The 17,364-nt window shown below is 37.9% G+C and overlaps 1 protein-coding gene across 1 annotated transcript in view; it reads right to left on the reverse strand.

Moving 5' to 3' along the window:
- htra1b (HtrA serine peptidase 1b) overlaps nucleotides 1-17,364 on the reverse strand; it is a 40,758-nt gene that overhangs the window by 14,964 nt on the left and 8,430 nt on the right. Inside the window, exons 2-3 of the mRNA XM_020531095.2 lie at nucleotides 14,620-14,719; nucleotides 9,606-9,810 (exon numbers count right to left, since the gene is read on the reverse strand). Of these exons, the coding sequence (XP_020386684.1) occupies nucleotides 9,606-9,810; nucleotides 14,620-14,719 (305 nt within the window). The remainder of the gene's footprint in view (nucleotides 1-9,605; nucleotides 9,811-14,619; nucleotides 14,720-17,364) is intronic.

Here is a 17,364-nt window from a genome sequence, read left to right on the forward strand (position 1 = left end):
TGATTTAATAAAACTGCCAACTCAAACACAATTTTCTGTATGCAGGTTATTTTTTAAATTCCTGAAGTTTTTATTTAAATGGAGAAGTCTCATTCCTTGGAGTCTGTACTTCCAATGAAATGCAGTGAGTAAAACGTAAAATTATTGAGATATAACATCATGAAATCTATGTTTTTCTTCTTCATAACTGGAATGAGGAATAATAGTGAAACAAATGATCTGCCATCCTAAAACTAGCTTTGGGTATTAATAGCTCTTTGCTAATTTCACAGAATTTTAACTTTACAAATTGATGCATTTACCCTAACTGTTCTAATAACCTGCTGCAAAATTGAAAAAGTGATGCTTTACCTCATGAGTCCTTGCTGTTTGTCTTGGTAACTTTATTCTAATTTAATGGTCTAACTACATACACTTCTATTTTCTTCAGTTTGATTCACTTCCTGTTTCAGTACCTCATGCCACCCTGTAACCAAGAAACAGGAAGGCAAGGAGAGGTGCCAAGGTAACAATCCAGCATGGAACATATTGAAGAATTAGCACAGAACTATTAAACACTACGATAAGTTACCTTGGTACAGAAAGTACCCAAATAAGCCTTGATTGTTGCGAGTGCTTCAGCCTTATCTTTTGCACTGCTGTGTTAGCCAGTCATTATGGATGGAAATTTGAAGCTTTCTCCTCCAGTAAGTTGTTTAATTGGCCAAGACCATTCATGACTGAATGTGGCAGGATTGCAGAGTTTAGATCTGATCTGCTGAATGGACAGATGCATCTGCAGCAGGTAGATTGTTTAGGACAAGGACAAGAAGGTATGTGTCTCAATGTCTGTTGCAAACCTGAAGCTGAGACTTCACGGGGTCCAGACTAACTGTCAGAGGACTCTTACGGCAGCTCCCTACTCCCTAAGCCATCTTAGATTTGTTCAACACTGCATCAGTTTTATGACCCTTTGATCTTTTGCTTATAAATTCCGCGTCTGATGCCACCTCAAGGAATGAGAGTCTGAAAGCTTTTGTCTTCAAGTAAAGCTGTTGGACTATAAACTGGTGTCATGTGATTTTTGACCTTGTCTGCCCCAGTCCAACACCGGCACCTCCACATCAACCTATAACAACATGCCACCACGTCTGGTGGATGGGGCAGAAGAAGGGTTCCGAAGAAGGGTCACTGGACCCAAAATGTTGTCTCTTTTCCTCTCCACAGATGTTACCAGACCCACTGAGTTTTTCCACCAAATTCTGTTTGTGCACCATATCCAGGAATAGAGGAGATGGTGTAGGGTATACTGTCTGAAAGGTACAATTCCACGACTATTTCAGACTGTTGCTTGATTTGCCTCCGAGACAGCTTTCCCAGTTTTGGTACAGGCCCCCAGCTGTTAGCAAGGAGAACTTTGCAGGGTCAACAACAATGGCCTTGCCATTGCCATTGCCAATGCCTAGGTCGATGCTGGGTTGTCCACCCGATTTCCTTTCTTTTCCTGGACATTGTATCAGCTTTGTACAACTGAGTGGCTGGCTAGGCCATATCCAAGGGAATTAAAGATTCAACCACATTGCTGTTGTTCTGGAGTCACATACAGACCAGATAAGGCAAGGCAGATTTCCTTCCTTAAGGACTTCAGTAAACTAGATTGATTTTTACAGCGACTTTGGTCACTAATTACACCAGCTTTTATTTCCATATCTATTAACTGAATTCAAATTTCATCAACTACTGTCCATGGTGGCATTTTCCCAGAGCAGTAACCGGAGCCTCTGGATTACTAGGCCAGTGACATTACCACTACGTTGGCACTTCCTTCACTTGAGTGTGGTTGCTATTTTGAGTGATTACTGCTCAAAATACATAGATGTGGATATCATGGGAGACAAAATCAGACTTGACCTGATCATATCTTTGAAGAAGTAACAAGTGCTGTGGACAATGGGAAACCAGTGGATGTACTGTACTAAGAATTCAAGAAAACAACTGATAAAGTGCCATACCAAAGTGTGGAAAATAAAAGCTCAAGCTATAGTGACTAGCACATTGACATGAATAGAACATTGGCTTGCTAACAAGAAGCAGAGAGTAGACATAAAGGAGTCATTTTCAGGCAAGGTGCAACAAATGGAGAAAAATCGCTATCTGGAACCTCAACTGTTCACAATTTTTCAATGACTTAGATGAAGGGATGAAGGAATAGTTCACAAATTTGCTGATGACAAAGAAATAGATAGAATATTATAAAGGAGGATACAAAAACATAGGTTCAACAAATTGATATAGATGTGGTAGTTGGAGTATAGTGTAGGAAAAATGTGAAAGTTTCCTATTTTCACAGATAATTAAGCATATTATCTCAATGTTGAGAGACTGTAGAGCTCTAAATAAAACCAAGGCAATAGAGAGTACAGTTAGTTGACCATCAATACAAAAGCTTGAAGCTGCCTTTACATTGACCAAGAGATGTATAAATGCTTGCTGTTTTCTCATGCAGCAAACTGGGACTTATTAACAGAAAGGACTCACTAATTCTATGAACCTGTCAAAATCTACCTTTACTTACAGCAAATCCCAGCAGTTTCTAATTAACTTGTACCCAGCTGTATTCTCTGGGCCATTAAGAGCTGGCAATACGACAGCTTTGGACTTGCACAAGCGAGCTAAGTGAGAGAGTTAAGTTAATATAATCATTAAATCAATCTTATTTTCTGTTACTTCATGTCAAATTTTTTTTATATCTGGCTATGCAATGAAACAACTTCTTACTCAACGCTCTTTTGTGAAAAAAATCTGGCAAATATACAGAGCAAGAGGATATCTGGAATGCAGGTAAATGAAATTACTCTGTAAACTTTAATTAATATACAGCTGGCTAGCCAAACAAAGTTTCCCTGTTTCTGCAGCTCCATTCATGGAGAAAATGGAGAATCCATCTCAAATGCAGCCACTTAAATTTATTCCCTAGTTGGCCGTTTGAACCACGAACAAAGCAGATATATATTTAGAGGATGTGAAGTCGTAATAAAATGGAAACGTTGCTTTAAAGTTACCAATCATCACCCCATAACTTCTTTAAAATATCCTGAATTCTTCATTTCTCATATGAATAAAATGTGGACAGCAGCAGATATGTTGAAATTGTAGAAAAAGAACAAGGAATTTAACTATAATTGGGTGATTTGACTATTCAATCTTTGCAACTAAATCACTAATTCAAGAATTTCAAGAGCAAACAGAAAGATGATATTCTTGTCAGACTCCTACATGCAGCTGTGTGAATGTAGCAAAACTCATGAGTTTGAGGGTAACTGAGCAGAACCCTGAAAATGTGAATTTAAATATTTGATTCTCACAGAAGTAGCTTTAAAAGAAAACGGATGTATAAGTAATACTAGCAGTGGATTTTATATCTCTGAAGTTATGTGCATAGCAGTGATGATAATACAAGCTGCATCAGATGTCAGTAATAAATATGTTTATGTATCCAATTCATCCTGAATCAAATGCAGATGAATGGCTATGTGCATAATTTAATGCAGGCAATCAGTACATCTCCCACCTCCTGGACAGCTGTGCCTCAGCTACTTTGAGGAAAGCCTGTTTCCTAGGCTGCCTGTCAGGCGCTTAATGTGGACCGTAGTGGATCTTCCAAGGCATGGGACTTGGGAGCATAAACCGTATTCTCTGAAATACAGTAGGCTGGCTGCTGTGCATTGCAGGCAGCGCCTCTAGGGGGAGCAGTGGCTGCTGCCAGAATTGCACCCACAGAACAGCCTCATATCAAAGGACCCAGTCCACAAATGGGAAAACAGGTCATGGTCTGGGCAGACCTTCAAGGCACCCCCTTTCTAATATCAGATCCCTCAATCAGGCACAGCTAGGGAACTCACATTCACCAGAGGTCCACAAGTAAACACAACACAATTACTTTTTGAGTTTCCACATGGTGTCCGCTGCTTTTTGAAGACTTGCAGTGGTGGGATGAGGTCTTTAATTGGGCATTAATTGCCCATTTAAGAGCTTCAATTGGTAATAGGACAGGAAGGTTGCCCATAAGCCTTCCCACGGCACACTTCATCGGGCAGAGGCATGAAACCAGTCACGTCCCTGCACAGCAATGAAGCCATCGAACAATTAAATGTGCCATGCCCGTAAACTCACCTTGAGGGAAGACATTAAATTTCCAACTCCTTTTTCAAACTCAAGAAACTAAGGAAGTTAAATACCCATTATTTTCAGCCATCAGAATGACAGGTCTACCATAAATTCTGTGTTGTAACTGCTGCTGTGAAATATTAGGACTGCTGATTGTAAAAATAATAAATTCAACAAGTTCCAAAGTACCAGTTTGATAACAACAGACTAAATGTGGAGCACTAAGCTACAGTTTTCACACCAATAAACCACTGACACGTTTATTGAAAATCAAATGCCCAGATGTACTTTGTGTCACCTGGAATAGAGAAGAATGCTTTTGAATTCAAATTCTCCTTAAATTTCTCAGTCATATACAAAGATACTATCATAACAACACTTATTATTTAGCTGCTTAATGTTTGCAATTCACCTAGACTTCTCCTTCAACATGATCAGAGTCTGGCATGTGAGAAATGTGAGTTGGGCTTTGTGATTTCATGCAGAATAATTTACTTAAAAGACATACATGATCAAACTTGCCTTGTGTTGCAGAATTTCTAGATAAATTTAATGCAAATCAATGGCAAATATGCTTCACAATCTGTTGCAGTTTAATAATGGCATATAAAGTGATCAAGGAAGTAGTAACTGGACGCAACTTACTGATTTAGCTTTTACTGTATCCAGTCATGTTTCACAGCCAGTCACTTTTCCTGAAAGAAAAGGCTATTGAAAGGTTGTAGTGCTGACCACATTATTTCCTTACACTCTCAGGTCTCATTAACGCCACTGGCTTGAATTACTGGTTCTCTCCCAACAGATGTTGCCTGCCTTGAGTGTTGCACAATGGGGTCTATTTACATCTCCTACCTGCTATATTTTAGCTTTCTGCTTAGTTGACTGGACGACTGGTTTGTGGTGCAGTGAGGTCAACAGCATGGGTTCAATTCTTGCACTGGCTGAGGTTAGCATGAAGGTCCCACCTTCTCAACCTCATCCCTCACCTGAAGCAAGGTAACCCTCAGGTTAAACTCACCACTCGTCGTCTCTTTCTAATGAGAGAGCAGCCCTATGGGTGTCTGGGACTATGGTGACTTTACCTTTATTGTAGAGAATGGAAGAAATTGCTAATGTATATTTTAAATTATAATAAATAACAAGGCCAAAATTAGCTCAGGCTATATTATTAATGCAGTGTAGCCTTTATACGATGACGTTATACAAAAACTGTCCTAAAACAGTTATAATCTGTGTGATCAGTTTTTTGTGCATTTCTTCAAATGCTTAAGAAAAATCTCCCAGTAAAGTTCCCAAACAGTAATGGAGCTCCTACTTAATTAGCTCTGATCCTCTAACCTTTTGCCCTCAGGTGGTTAGTTAACTTAAGAATGACAAGTGAAAATTAACACATACATGCATCAAGTTAACATGTCCATGATCTAACAGGGACCTGTGGTAGTTATATTTGCCATTTCCCTCCCTGCTGCATTAGCCAAACCAGTGACTGGAGACATTAAATTCAACTGGATCATCCAATTTTTATCTGATAAAAAATGTTAATTGATTTACAGTAAAAGGCTGGGCTAACTGAAAAAAACAAATAAAAAGAAAGGTTAAAGAGATTACAACAATTAAGTTTCTCCAATTGTTGTACATTAGAAAGCTGTATAGATATGTCACAAAAAAACAATGCTACAGATACCAGTTGGTCAAGTAGAATTTGATTACAAAATGCAAATCATTTGACCTTTACTGTAGAAAGTATTCCTCTAAAACCCCTCAGTTTTGAGACGAACAGTATTTAACAAGGTACAGTAATGAAAAAAGAGAGACAAGAGGAACAAGGAAAGAAGCACAATGACAGCATGTAAGAAGTGACATACAGGTAAGTTCTGCTAAAATGTGTTTCATTAATGCGAATTGGCTGTAATGCAATTGATGAATAGTGAATGCTGTTTAGATAACACAAACTTTCTGCTTTACAGGTGTAGCCATTTCCCTATAATGTGATTTTCCATAGTGCAAGGTCACACAAGAACGCAATTATCGTGTTATAGGAGAACCACCCGTAGACTAACCTGTATTAGGCTAAGATGGGGAATAGGAAATGTCACAGGTAAGATTAAAACTCATTCCTAATAGTATTGTGCATGTATCTACACCCCAAGTACTGCACTGGTTTAAGAAGGAAGCTCATCACTATCTTCTCAAGGACAAGTAGAAATGGACAAAAAGGCCAGCCTGTGTATGGATGCCAACATCCTATGAATGAGTAAAAAGACTGCAATAAGTTCAATTAATCATGACACCAAAGAACAAGAAGAGATCAAAGGATTAAAGAAGTGGTATGGGAAGCATAAAAAAAGCCTAAAAGTGGAGCAAGTTCAACCAATTTAGGAGGAAATTGTTGGGACAAAGTAGGTCAACATTAAGATGCAGATACATCAGTCATTGCAGCATTTCAACATGGGAGCAAAGATTCCTACTCAGTTAAACAACCTGCTTACCTCCTCACAGCTGTTGTACAGAATCTAAAGTGTGTCAGAATGACATTTCAAACATAATTTAAAATACAGCTTGGTAACAGAGAAAAGCAGAGGGAGGGATAGGTATCCACATCATTACGCAGAAATAATTACTCAACATGTGCTCACTTCAGAAAAAGTACTGTTATGGGGTTTCTAATGAAACATCTGCTACATCATCAATAAACATATTTGAGCTGAAACAGTGTGCTGTTTCCCACCTAAATCTCTGTTCATTCAATGACAAGTAGGAGTAATTGAACAGTAGATTTCTTGGCCAGCCCCAAATTTACTTCTACAGATGTCAAATACTTTATACTGGCTGTTGGCTAAATGCTGGATTGAGTCTTAAAGCTACAGATGTGCTGTTCATCTATTCTGCTGACAAGCAATTTCACTACGCTCAGTTACTTTTAATTCAAGGTCACCAAACAGAAGAAGGTTTAAAAAAAAACTAGCCAATATTCTTGTTTCATAGTTAACCTTGGAGTAACACAGTGGTAAGCAAGAAGTGAGGATTATTCCAGTCCCTGAAAATAGAAAGCCAAGTAATACAAAGCCAAATCTCAATTCCAATTTTGACTCGTACAAGTGACATATTTTAGAACTCGTACACTCTGCTCAAGCAAGCTATAAGCAGTCAAGGCATCACATTTTCAAACAGTATTAAGTCTTCATTAAATCACTAATATTCGTATTCTTCAAAATGACAAGTCAATGGATTTCTGACATTTAAGTTCCTACTATTTGTGCTGCCCTGAAAGCTCATTTTGTGCAATCTTAATCAACAAGAGATTATTGTTAATTATTTCTGTTGCAATAAATTTCAATTAATATTTGTAAGCAACTTAATTTAAAAATTTTTAAACAAATTAGCTGGCAAATGCAAGTTTGAATTTCATCAACGAGCCAATTATTTAGGACTTGCAAAAACCCATCAGTTTGTGTAGAAAGCTGACTGTGGTTCTTCCAAGACAATTATTCATCCACCCAAGCCAGCAGCCCAAATTTAGTGCATGTATTAGTTGCCTTTCCTTCTATGTTAAAAAGGGTACATGATAAAAAGGACGGAATAAAAACAAAAAATAATTAACAATGACTGCTAAGTTGGACTTTATACAGTGTACTTTCATGGGAATGCTTATCTATGTTATCCAAACAGAAATCTGGTTGTTTAAATCAAATTGCAATTTTACAAAATACTGTACCCACAATGTTGAAACCTAATTTTGTGTTACTTCTCAACACAGGATCAAGTCAATTTGGCACAGTCGATCCACACTCGAGTCAGAAGGTTGAATCATTAAATTACTTTGAAAATTGTGCAAATACTTTAAGTCACTTATAATCAAAGCAATTTGGAGAAATTACATTGGTCAGGGTGCTATCCTGAATGGAGTTATTAAATTTAGGTGCCATCTGAATTACAATGATTCAGGTATACATTAAGGCTCTTATGACACCATCAGAATGTGGAGTTGACCTGGGTTACATTTCTCCAATGACTAATACTGACAAAACAAAGTGACTGGTTACGGAAACTTACTGTCAATAAATGACTGATGACTTTCACTGCATTATAAGCAAGCAGTTTGACTGAAAAGTGCTTCAAAGTGTCTCAGTAATACGGTAAGAACTAAATAAATACACACTCCTTACTAAAGTACAGTGTTTTGCCAACAGGATTATCTATCATATTTCATTGTGTAAATGGCTTCCATTTTACTAAAAAAAGCCTAAAACACTGCAAAGCAGTCCAAAGTTCTAATATGATAGGCAAATTCTCAAGCATAATTTTCATTGTGGCGTGATAGTCTCAAACGTCAATTATATAACCACAGTCTTAATTTCTAAATTATAGGTTTTTTTTGCTTCAGATATCTGACTGTCTTAGTTATAAAACCATAAGAAATAACAGAACTGGAGTCCGCTCATACATTCATTAGAATGGTGGCTAATCTGCTAGTGCATTATTTTGCATATTTTCCTGCTTACTCGATAAAACCTTTGAATTTCTTATCAATCAAAAATCTGTTCAAGTCATCAACATATTCCATGACAAAGCTCTCTGTGGATAAGAACCCCGAAGTCTGACAACCTTCTAAAGAAACTCCTCATCTACATCTTAAATGGGAAACACATTTTTAAAACTGTTCCCTTCAGCTCTGGGTTCCTCCATGAAAGAAAACATCATCTCGGCAATTGCCTGGTCATGCTCACTCATAATATTATGTGTTTCAACAAGTTCAACTAAACTCCAAAGTGTATAGGCCCAGCAAGTTCAGCACTTACTCATAAGTCAACCCCTTCATGCCAGTAATGATAAGAAGCCACTCAGTCTCTAGGATTAATGCACACATCCCAGGGATAGATAGATTTTCTCTGCCAATATGAATGTTGGGTAAAGAACTCTTCCTGAACCTAAACTGAAATGTGGTGAAGGTTAGCTGGATCCAACTGTGTAATTTCCTGTCTCCAGCCCTGTCATATCATCCCCTTCATTGCAAAGAATGGACACACTGTTCGCTATGGAATAATGAGCTGGTATCAGAAACAATCTAGGGTTGGGAGTCACCTTCACTGTTGACAAGAGATGGAGAGATTGAGGAACAGATGTTCATGGCCAGGTGTCTCACATTCCTAGAAATTAATTTTTGTCCATTAAGCACATCAACACACTCTCATTTCCACCATATTGTTATTGACAGGCAATTTAGAAAAGTTGTGCATGCTTTAAAAGCAGAACATCCTTTCCATGGAATTATGCTGAACTTCTGATACAGTCAGAAGATAAAACCAATGATCTAGAAATTAGGCAAGATTCTAAATTTGAGGAGATGATGAGTGACACTAGTTTTTTGCCTTTTATAAAGAAAAATATAGAAAATATTGCAAATAATATTTATTATTACATAGTACGTTAAATAAAGCGTCACAGAACAGAAAACTTACCAGAGGGTCTATTTTAATTAAAGCAAGATCTGCTTTTTCATCTATATCCTTTATTTTGGCGTTGTATGTGGCTCCATTCTTTAACTCCACTTTCACTCTATGCTTGTTAGTAACCACATGTGCATTAGTCACTATCAATCCATCTTCAGAGACAATGAAGCCTGAGCCACTCGCAACAGACCGTTCACGGTTGGAATAAGTTGCCCTAAAGTAAATGAATTAAAAAAAACACTTACAGAACTCTATTGGATGCGCTCCGTACCTTTTCTTTTGTTTGAACTGAAAACTTAGCAAAGTCTCTGCACACACATCTTCAGTAAACAATGAACTTGAGAAAAGTGGTGTTAAATGTGACACACTCACCCTGGTATAATCTTCAAAAATTTGTCTGCAAAATACATTTAATTGTTTTAGCCCAGAATTGAGCAATTTGCTCTTGTTCTGGACTCAAAACATTAACTCTGTTTCTCTTGCCCAGATGCTAGTAGACTTGCTGAGTTTATCCAGCACTGTTTTTATTTCATCTCCAGTAGTACTTGACTTTATTTTGTTGTCAGAAAGCAAGTGGTTTCAAATCCCTGGAGTGGTAATGGAAAATTGTTTACATTGTGGTGGTTTAAAACAGGCAGGGTAAACATGCAAAACCATTAGCTTGTTTTCAATTCAGAATAATCAAGGATTAACTGTACTTTAGAAAAGCTCAGACTGAATGCTTTTAGGGAGTTTCAGGAGACCAGACTAGGATCAGTGGCAAGTATAGTTTCTCTCAGAGAAAAGAGAACATTTTTTTAAAAAAAGTACAGGTCAGGGAAAGCACTGTTAGCTCAGCAGAAAAGTTCAGTTTGTGGACCTTCCAAACTAGGATTATTTGGTTAGAAATCAGCAGATTAATAAAAGAGAAGATAGTTTTATCTCCCTTGTACAAATCTGGGAGCAGAGGGCATAATCTCAGAGTAAGGCACTGCCCAGTTAGGATAAAGAAGAATCTCCCCTCTTGGAGGGTCAACAACCAGCGGAATTCTTTACCATAAGGCTGTCTCTAAGTATAGTCAAGGCTAAAATAGAAGATTTCTAATCAATAATGAATCATAGGTTATGGGGGAGAGTGGAATTGAGGATTATCACATCAGCCATGATTTTACTGAATAGCAGAACAATTTGATGGGTCAAGCGGCCTATTTCTGCTCCTACATCTCATGGTCTTTGTCTTAAGATCTCAGTTTTGAGAGTACTCATTTAAAACTCTGCAATTCATATTACAGACACTGGGGAGAATCATTTAAGTGGAACTTAAGATACGCAGAGTCTGGACTTGAGTTTCTGTAATGGATAGCCTCTGGAACCAAGACAAAATTTTATTTTGTTGTATTTTTAAAGATCTTTTTAATTGCGTTCTACTCTAGATACCTGATTTTCTTTTTGTTTTCATCTTTTCTAATAGACTTTTCTTCAGTTCTTAAAGAAACCCTGCTGACTTGTGTGATTATGTTACACTAACCATGATGTTACAACATTTTTTTTCAAAAGATTAACAAGATCTATCAAGCCAGATTTCATGTTGGAATCTATCTTGCCCATGAGTACTGTTAGCTGGGATTATAACAGATTGGGTAGAAAAACACCTTGAATTTATCCAACACCCCAAGTACTTGCTTCACGAGGTGCTTCCCACTAATATCAACAGGGGCCTTAAAATTTTAACTAGTTGGAGTGTGAGGGCCATCCAGGTGTAGCTGACGTGAAGTGATAACTTTTGAAGGGGGGGGGGGGAAGCAGTGGCCCTCAAAGAAGGTATCCACTGCTGGCTCAACAGTTTTTTAGATTTCACAAAGAGAAAAATGAAAAAAGTTAGAAACAAAAGAACCCCGGATGCTGGAAATCTGAAAAAGGGTCATTGGACCTGAAATGTTAACGCTAATTTTTCTTCACAGATCCTACCACACTGCTGAGATTTTTCAGCAAGTTCTGTTTTTGTTTCATGAATAAAGTTAATTTGGAGAATGCGATTTCTGTGCGTGCTGCACATCTGACTTAATTTCCAAACCCTTTCCATGGATTTTGACAAGCAACAGCATGTTATAGAAGGAAAATTTACAGTTGAGTGAAACACTTGTATAGGGACTCAAACCAGATTCAGTAAGCTTGGTTGAATAAAATGAAAACTCGATGATACACAAGTACATTTTACCAGTGAGGTGTCTTTGACCTGTATGTTTCAGTTTGTTTTGCAGCTAATTTTGGCCTATATTTTACTTTTTCATTGCCTCTATCCATTTCTTCAAAACAACAAAACTATAAGCAATCAAGAGGTTTGAGTCCATCCGTTTAAGAAATCAGAGAAATAAGCTGATCTGGTTAAACATGACTGGGAATCGGAGTCGGTTCTGACGTTTTGAACATGATAGCAATGACGTGCATGCAGCTTCAAAGACTTTTTATGACAGCCATATTAAAAATGTCCCTCTATCTACATTTCACCTGCAGACATTTCCTTATGGTAATTCGATCTTTGTTACAATACCTTTCTGTAGATAGAACCTCAAAAACCCAAACTGACATTCAGAATGATTGTGGGATGGATCACTGAGGTGAGAATCTGACCAAGTAAGTTTTTTTAAGAATCAGAAGCGAAGATGTCCCATCTCTCTCATTTTACCTTTAGTATAGGTTTTATTAATACACCAAATGACATATACAGGTTTAATAGGGTAATATTGAGGAGGTGCGATAAATACTATGACAATCTCATACAAACTTGTGGGAAGGACAGCTTAAAGTCTCAAAAGGAGTGAAACTGAACCTCTGGTCCTCCTCAAAATCTCTGTAACAATGTCTACCACATCAGTGTAACCTGTCACTAGTGGCTACCTTGCAACAACCAAATATTGGTCACTACAAGAGACTCTTCTAGTTAGAAGTGGTCTACCTGTTCCACACTGGACCAAGCAGGCCCTGTACTTAAAGAGAGTGGTGGCAGCAACCTTCATCAATGACCGGCAGTTTATACAGTGTAGAGAGGTGGCACGCCCATACCATATGGTAGACAGACTGCAGTGTGGATTTGATCTAATAGCATACACCACATTTGGTGGGCAGCAGTGTGAGATGTTCAAACTCAGCTTTAAGGTGTCTGCTCAAACTGCACGGTCAGCAGCAAGAGCTTAAGCTTTAACAACCCTAAAATCGAAATCCTCATATTAATCCTCAACGAGGAAGAATACTCCACTAAATCATAAATATTTCAGACCTGGTCAAAGACACAATGCAGCAGGAGAATTTGTAACTCCAGAGCAGAGCCAGGCTGTATTGAGAGGTGGTGGTCTGTGGGAGTGGTCCTTAGTCAGAGCTCAGTGACGAGTGAACAGAGACTGGAAGTTCCATGAGTAAAGCCTAAAATCCCTGGCAGGATCAGGAGGAAACTCTACAAATACTGCAGTATTCTATATTTAATTCATGATCTGTACAGATTTGTGAGGTGAGACAATGGCAACTTGACATCAGAATTCACAAGGGACACAATTGTCACAGAAATTGATGTTGAGTGTTTGTCAGATTTGTTACAGTCCAAAAAAAAACCTCAACTCTAGAAAAATTCAGATGATCAGTGAAGCTGAAATCTGGAAGCAATACACAAAAGTACTGAGAGTGGAAGATCAATGGTGACCCAGGCATCAGTTCAGTGCTTCAACTCTCATGGTACAAAAAACACAAACAAGGGAAACAAGTACAGTGAATGGGTCAGACACGTGACACTAAAAATCTTTATTGACACTATGGAGTCATAGAAACCTCATAGGTACCACATTAATTTTTTATTTGCACAATGTTTCATTAGTCAAACAATAGGACATTTTCAGAAAATGTGCACATTGAGGTCACAGTTCCAGAAAAGCAAGCAAACACCTAGCCACACAAAGAAGTTTACAAGGTAGAATAGTCTACAGCAAAAGTAAAGCCTAAAAAGTGTGACAACTGGAAATAGATGATGCAGACCTGACATTTTGGCACGCTGACATTTTTTGTCAATGGTCATCTCATAAATTTTACACAGTGACACTCATCCTGGTGTCCAGCGTTATCAGGCAGTGAACGATGGTTAAGCTGACAACACTGCAACTACACAATCCAGGAAGCATAGCACTTAAAGCAGAAGCTAAAGGACCTCATTTGAACAGGAAAACCGTAGACTTAAAGAATTAAAGGAGCTGTTTACAGCACCACACCAAAGAACATTTTTCAACTCTTACATCTCCACATACCAAAGAAGATTCTGCATTTTTCAATGAAGCAAGTTGAAAAGCACATGCAGAAATGACAAGAAAGGCATTATTTCCCTTGTCACAACACCAATTGAGTGTTTGATCATGGTTACTATAACCAAGCCAACAGAAGTATTTAAATTTATGTTGACCTTACACAGCTCAACAAGGTGGTCACAAGAAAATCTTCCATGTCTACAGTTGACAAGGGTTTAGTTGAACCCCAACAGCAGCATGTGCCTGATACTTGATGCAAGTAGTGGATTCTGGCAGGTGCCATTGAATAAGCAAATCAGGATTGCTTATTACGTTGATGACTCCACTTTCTTTCAGCAGATTATCATTTGGTCCCAGAGATGGGGAGATGAAGTAGTGGTAATGTCATTATATACAAAAACATATTCACAACAAGAAAAAAAAACTTGGGGAGAGATGATATGGGTCTGCATAGTTATCTGGACTTGGACAAATATTTTAGGACCTCTAAGAAGTGAGAACTAACACCCAGTCCTCCTTGTAGTCTCTGTAACAATGTCAATGTCAATTATATCAATTTAACCTGTAAATATTCACAACATAATTTAGAAAATAAGATCTTCAAGCTTCTGCTGCAGGGAAACAACTTAGCGCAGGACAGCTTTCTCAATAAATGACAGCATACATTCTTCTCTAATCAGCATTTTCAGTAGATATGTTATTGACAAACTGACTTACAAAGCAAGCGCGTGAAGCAACTCAAAGAAGGGCTTACATACCTGCGGAAAAGTTCAATATGAACCACGGCAGGAGCAATCTTCTCCACCACGTCAGCGATAAAATTATATTTATGTCGAAGACTGTTTGGGTCATTCTGACCTGCAAGCAAAAACTTCAATAATAATATTAGACAGCACGTGGCAACTTTTGTATTAAATCAGCCTCCTAATTGCACTACGGCAGCTTGGTATTAATATGCCAATGTCGTGTCTTAATTGTTGACAACAGGACTCCCATGTGACTAAACCCAACCGTGTAAATGCAGCAGATTGGTGATGTGCTCCACATTTCTGAATTTCTAACTCACCTAACCATCACAATGGAGTTAACGTTGAGGTTGCAGAGTATGTTAACGACAGTTTATATTTATATAGTTCCTTAAAGGAATACAACAAGGTAAATTGCTTCACAAGTAAATAATAAAACAAAAATGACCCCACACCATGAGGATATAGTTAGACAGATAACCAAAAACTGGACAAAGAGGTCAATTTTAAGGAGTGTCCTCAAGGAGGAAATTGAGATGGAAAGGTGGAGAGGCATAGGAAGTATTCCACCAAATTCTCACATTTGCTACCAACTCAGCACTCCGCCAAACCCTCCTCTCCATCTGCAAACACCTGGTTTCCCCTCCCTCTCTCTATGGCCATTCTGGCTCCTTAGTCCTGAAACAGCACTGATACCCTGGATGACTGGGTTACTTTTTGTTATGTTTAGCCCTGCTTTGCCAACTTGCACCTGTGATTGAGTCCTAACCCTAGGCGTGTATCAATCCATGCAAGATGTGTACGAAGAGGCAAAATTCTCTAACAAATAGTTACTGCTACTTTAAGCATCAGAACTGAAGAATTATCAGTGTGGATTTCTCTGGGGCTGATTAAGATGCACCGCAGGTTCTGGATTTCATCTTGTGAGATATCCAGAAGTAGTGATGTCATTGGTGCTTTCAATAGTGGTAAACATCTCATCATTCATTACTATTGTGTAAGGAAAAGTCAAGACAATGTACTTTTATTTACCCCAACTTTGCTGTAACATTGCTCATACTTGTATTATCCACATGATCTATGGGCTGAGTACAGATGTTCACCATGTCTAAATACTTATATTATCTTAAAATTATGATTCATTGAAATTAAACAACAAAGAATCTTGTAAAACAGGATTCCTTACGATCCTCAACATTATAGCCATTCAGATTAAATTCTGAGAAAGTACTGGAGCATAACCTATTGTTGGGCTTTATAAGAAAGGATGAGGTTTGGTTAAACAGCACTATGACACAGATCAGCAACTAATAGCTTCCAAAACATACTTCAAGTAGCACTCTGCCAGTCATTGCAGAGATCAAGTTTTTTTTTAAATGCCTGTTATATACTCTTTCCACTTCACCATTTTCCATCAAGTCCCAGCTGTCAGTAGTCATGATAAATTTGAATACTGTTCAATTAAATTTGCAATCAATTAGCATTTGACAAATCTATGAAGTCAGACTCAGGCATCCCTTATTTAATATGTACTAGTTGCCAAAATGTAGATTGCAATTTTGAACATGAAATATTTCTGATATTGTCCAATGTATCAGAACTGTCAGCACGTATCATACTCAAACACACAAAAACAGAAATTGCTAGAGAAACATTTAGTCGCATCTGTGGAGAGAAAGAAAAGAGTTAACATTTCAAGTCTAATGATCCTTCTTCAGTGGTCTACAATATTTATAGTTCTCAGTTTTATTTTAGTGTATCATGCTCAGTTTGTGCAGTTGATTTAACTTAAACTGGTAAAATAATTTTCCCCGTGGAAGAGGTGCAATAACATCACAGGCCATTTATTTAGATCAGGCCTACAATGTTACAGAACATAGCGAGCAGAGATGATCCCATAGATCGTCACGATACCATTGATTTGTCTAAATGTTTGGCATTTTTTGTGTTTTTGCATAGTTGCTTATCAGATGTCTGTGAAGACAGGCCTTGGATAGCCACATCAACAATTTAGCAGTTTTGATTCCCTTTGAAAATACATTCCTTTGACAAAGACTGCAACATAAGGCCTAAGGTTTCTAAAGAACAAATTTTAAAAAACCTTTCTAATCAATTAAATAACTTTGCATGCTTTGTTAACTTGCATATATTGCCAGTTATGTACATTATATTTGTCGATGCATGCAGTAAGGATTTTACTTAGCTTTGATGTTTCTTAACACATATTAAGCAACAAGATAGATGATAGGGCATCCTTGGCAGTCACAAAGCTTGGATCAGATTGAGGTGGGTGGGTCAAAGTATTTAATGGATGGGAGCTACTGTAGTCTCTTGGGCTTTATAAGGATATCGAAACGGGTCTTATCTCTTCAGCTACCTGCCTAACTCCAAAAAATGATGATCATGGACATTATTAGAATGGTAATGGTGACCGAGGCCTCTGGAAAGAGGTCATAGGTGAATGTTTCAATAATTCCATATTGTCATTCAGATTGCTAAATAACCTAGGTTGTCCACATGTAGGATTGTAGTTTATTTGGAGGAGTCATTCACTTATTGATAAAAATACGTCCGAAGGTTACAGGGACATTCTTCTTTATGGAAGGAGGTCAAGCAGATGGAGGTCTAAAGGGAACGTGGGGCCTTCTGGGCCTCTAACAGCAACACTCGAGACTGGGGCATGACCAGAATGTTTGGATTAAGTGCCTAATTAGCCACAGTCAGAGCAAGAAATTCCATTCTATGATTAGAATGTCT

Source organism: Rhincodon typus, chromosome 20 (assembly GCF_021869965.1).
Source record: "Rhincodon typus isolate 14 chromosome 20, sRhiTyp1.1, whole genome shotgun sequence".
NCBI classification, from domain to species: Eukaryota; Metazoa; Chordata; class Chondrichthyes; order Orectolobiformes; family Rhincodontidae; genus Rhincodon; species Rhincodon typus.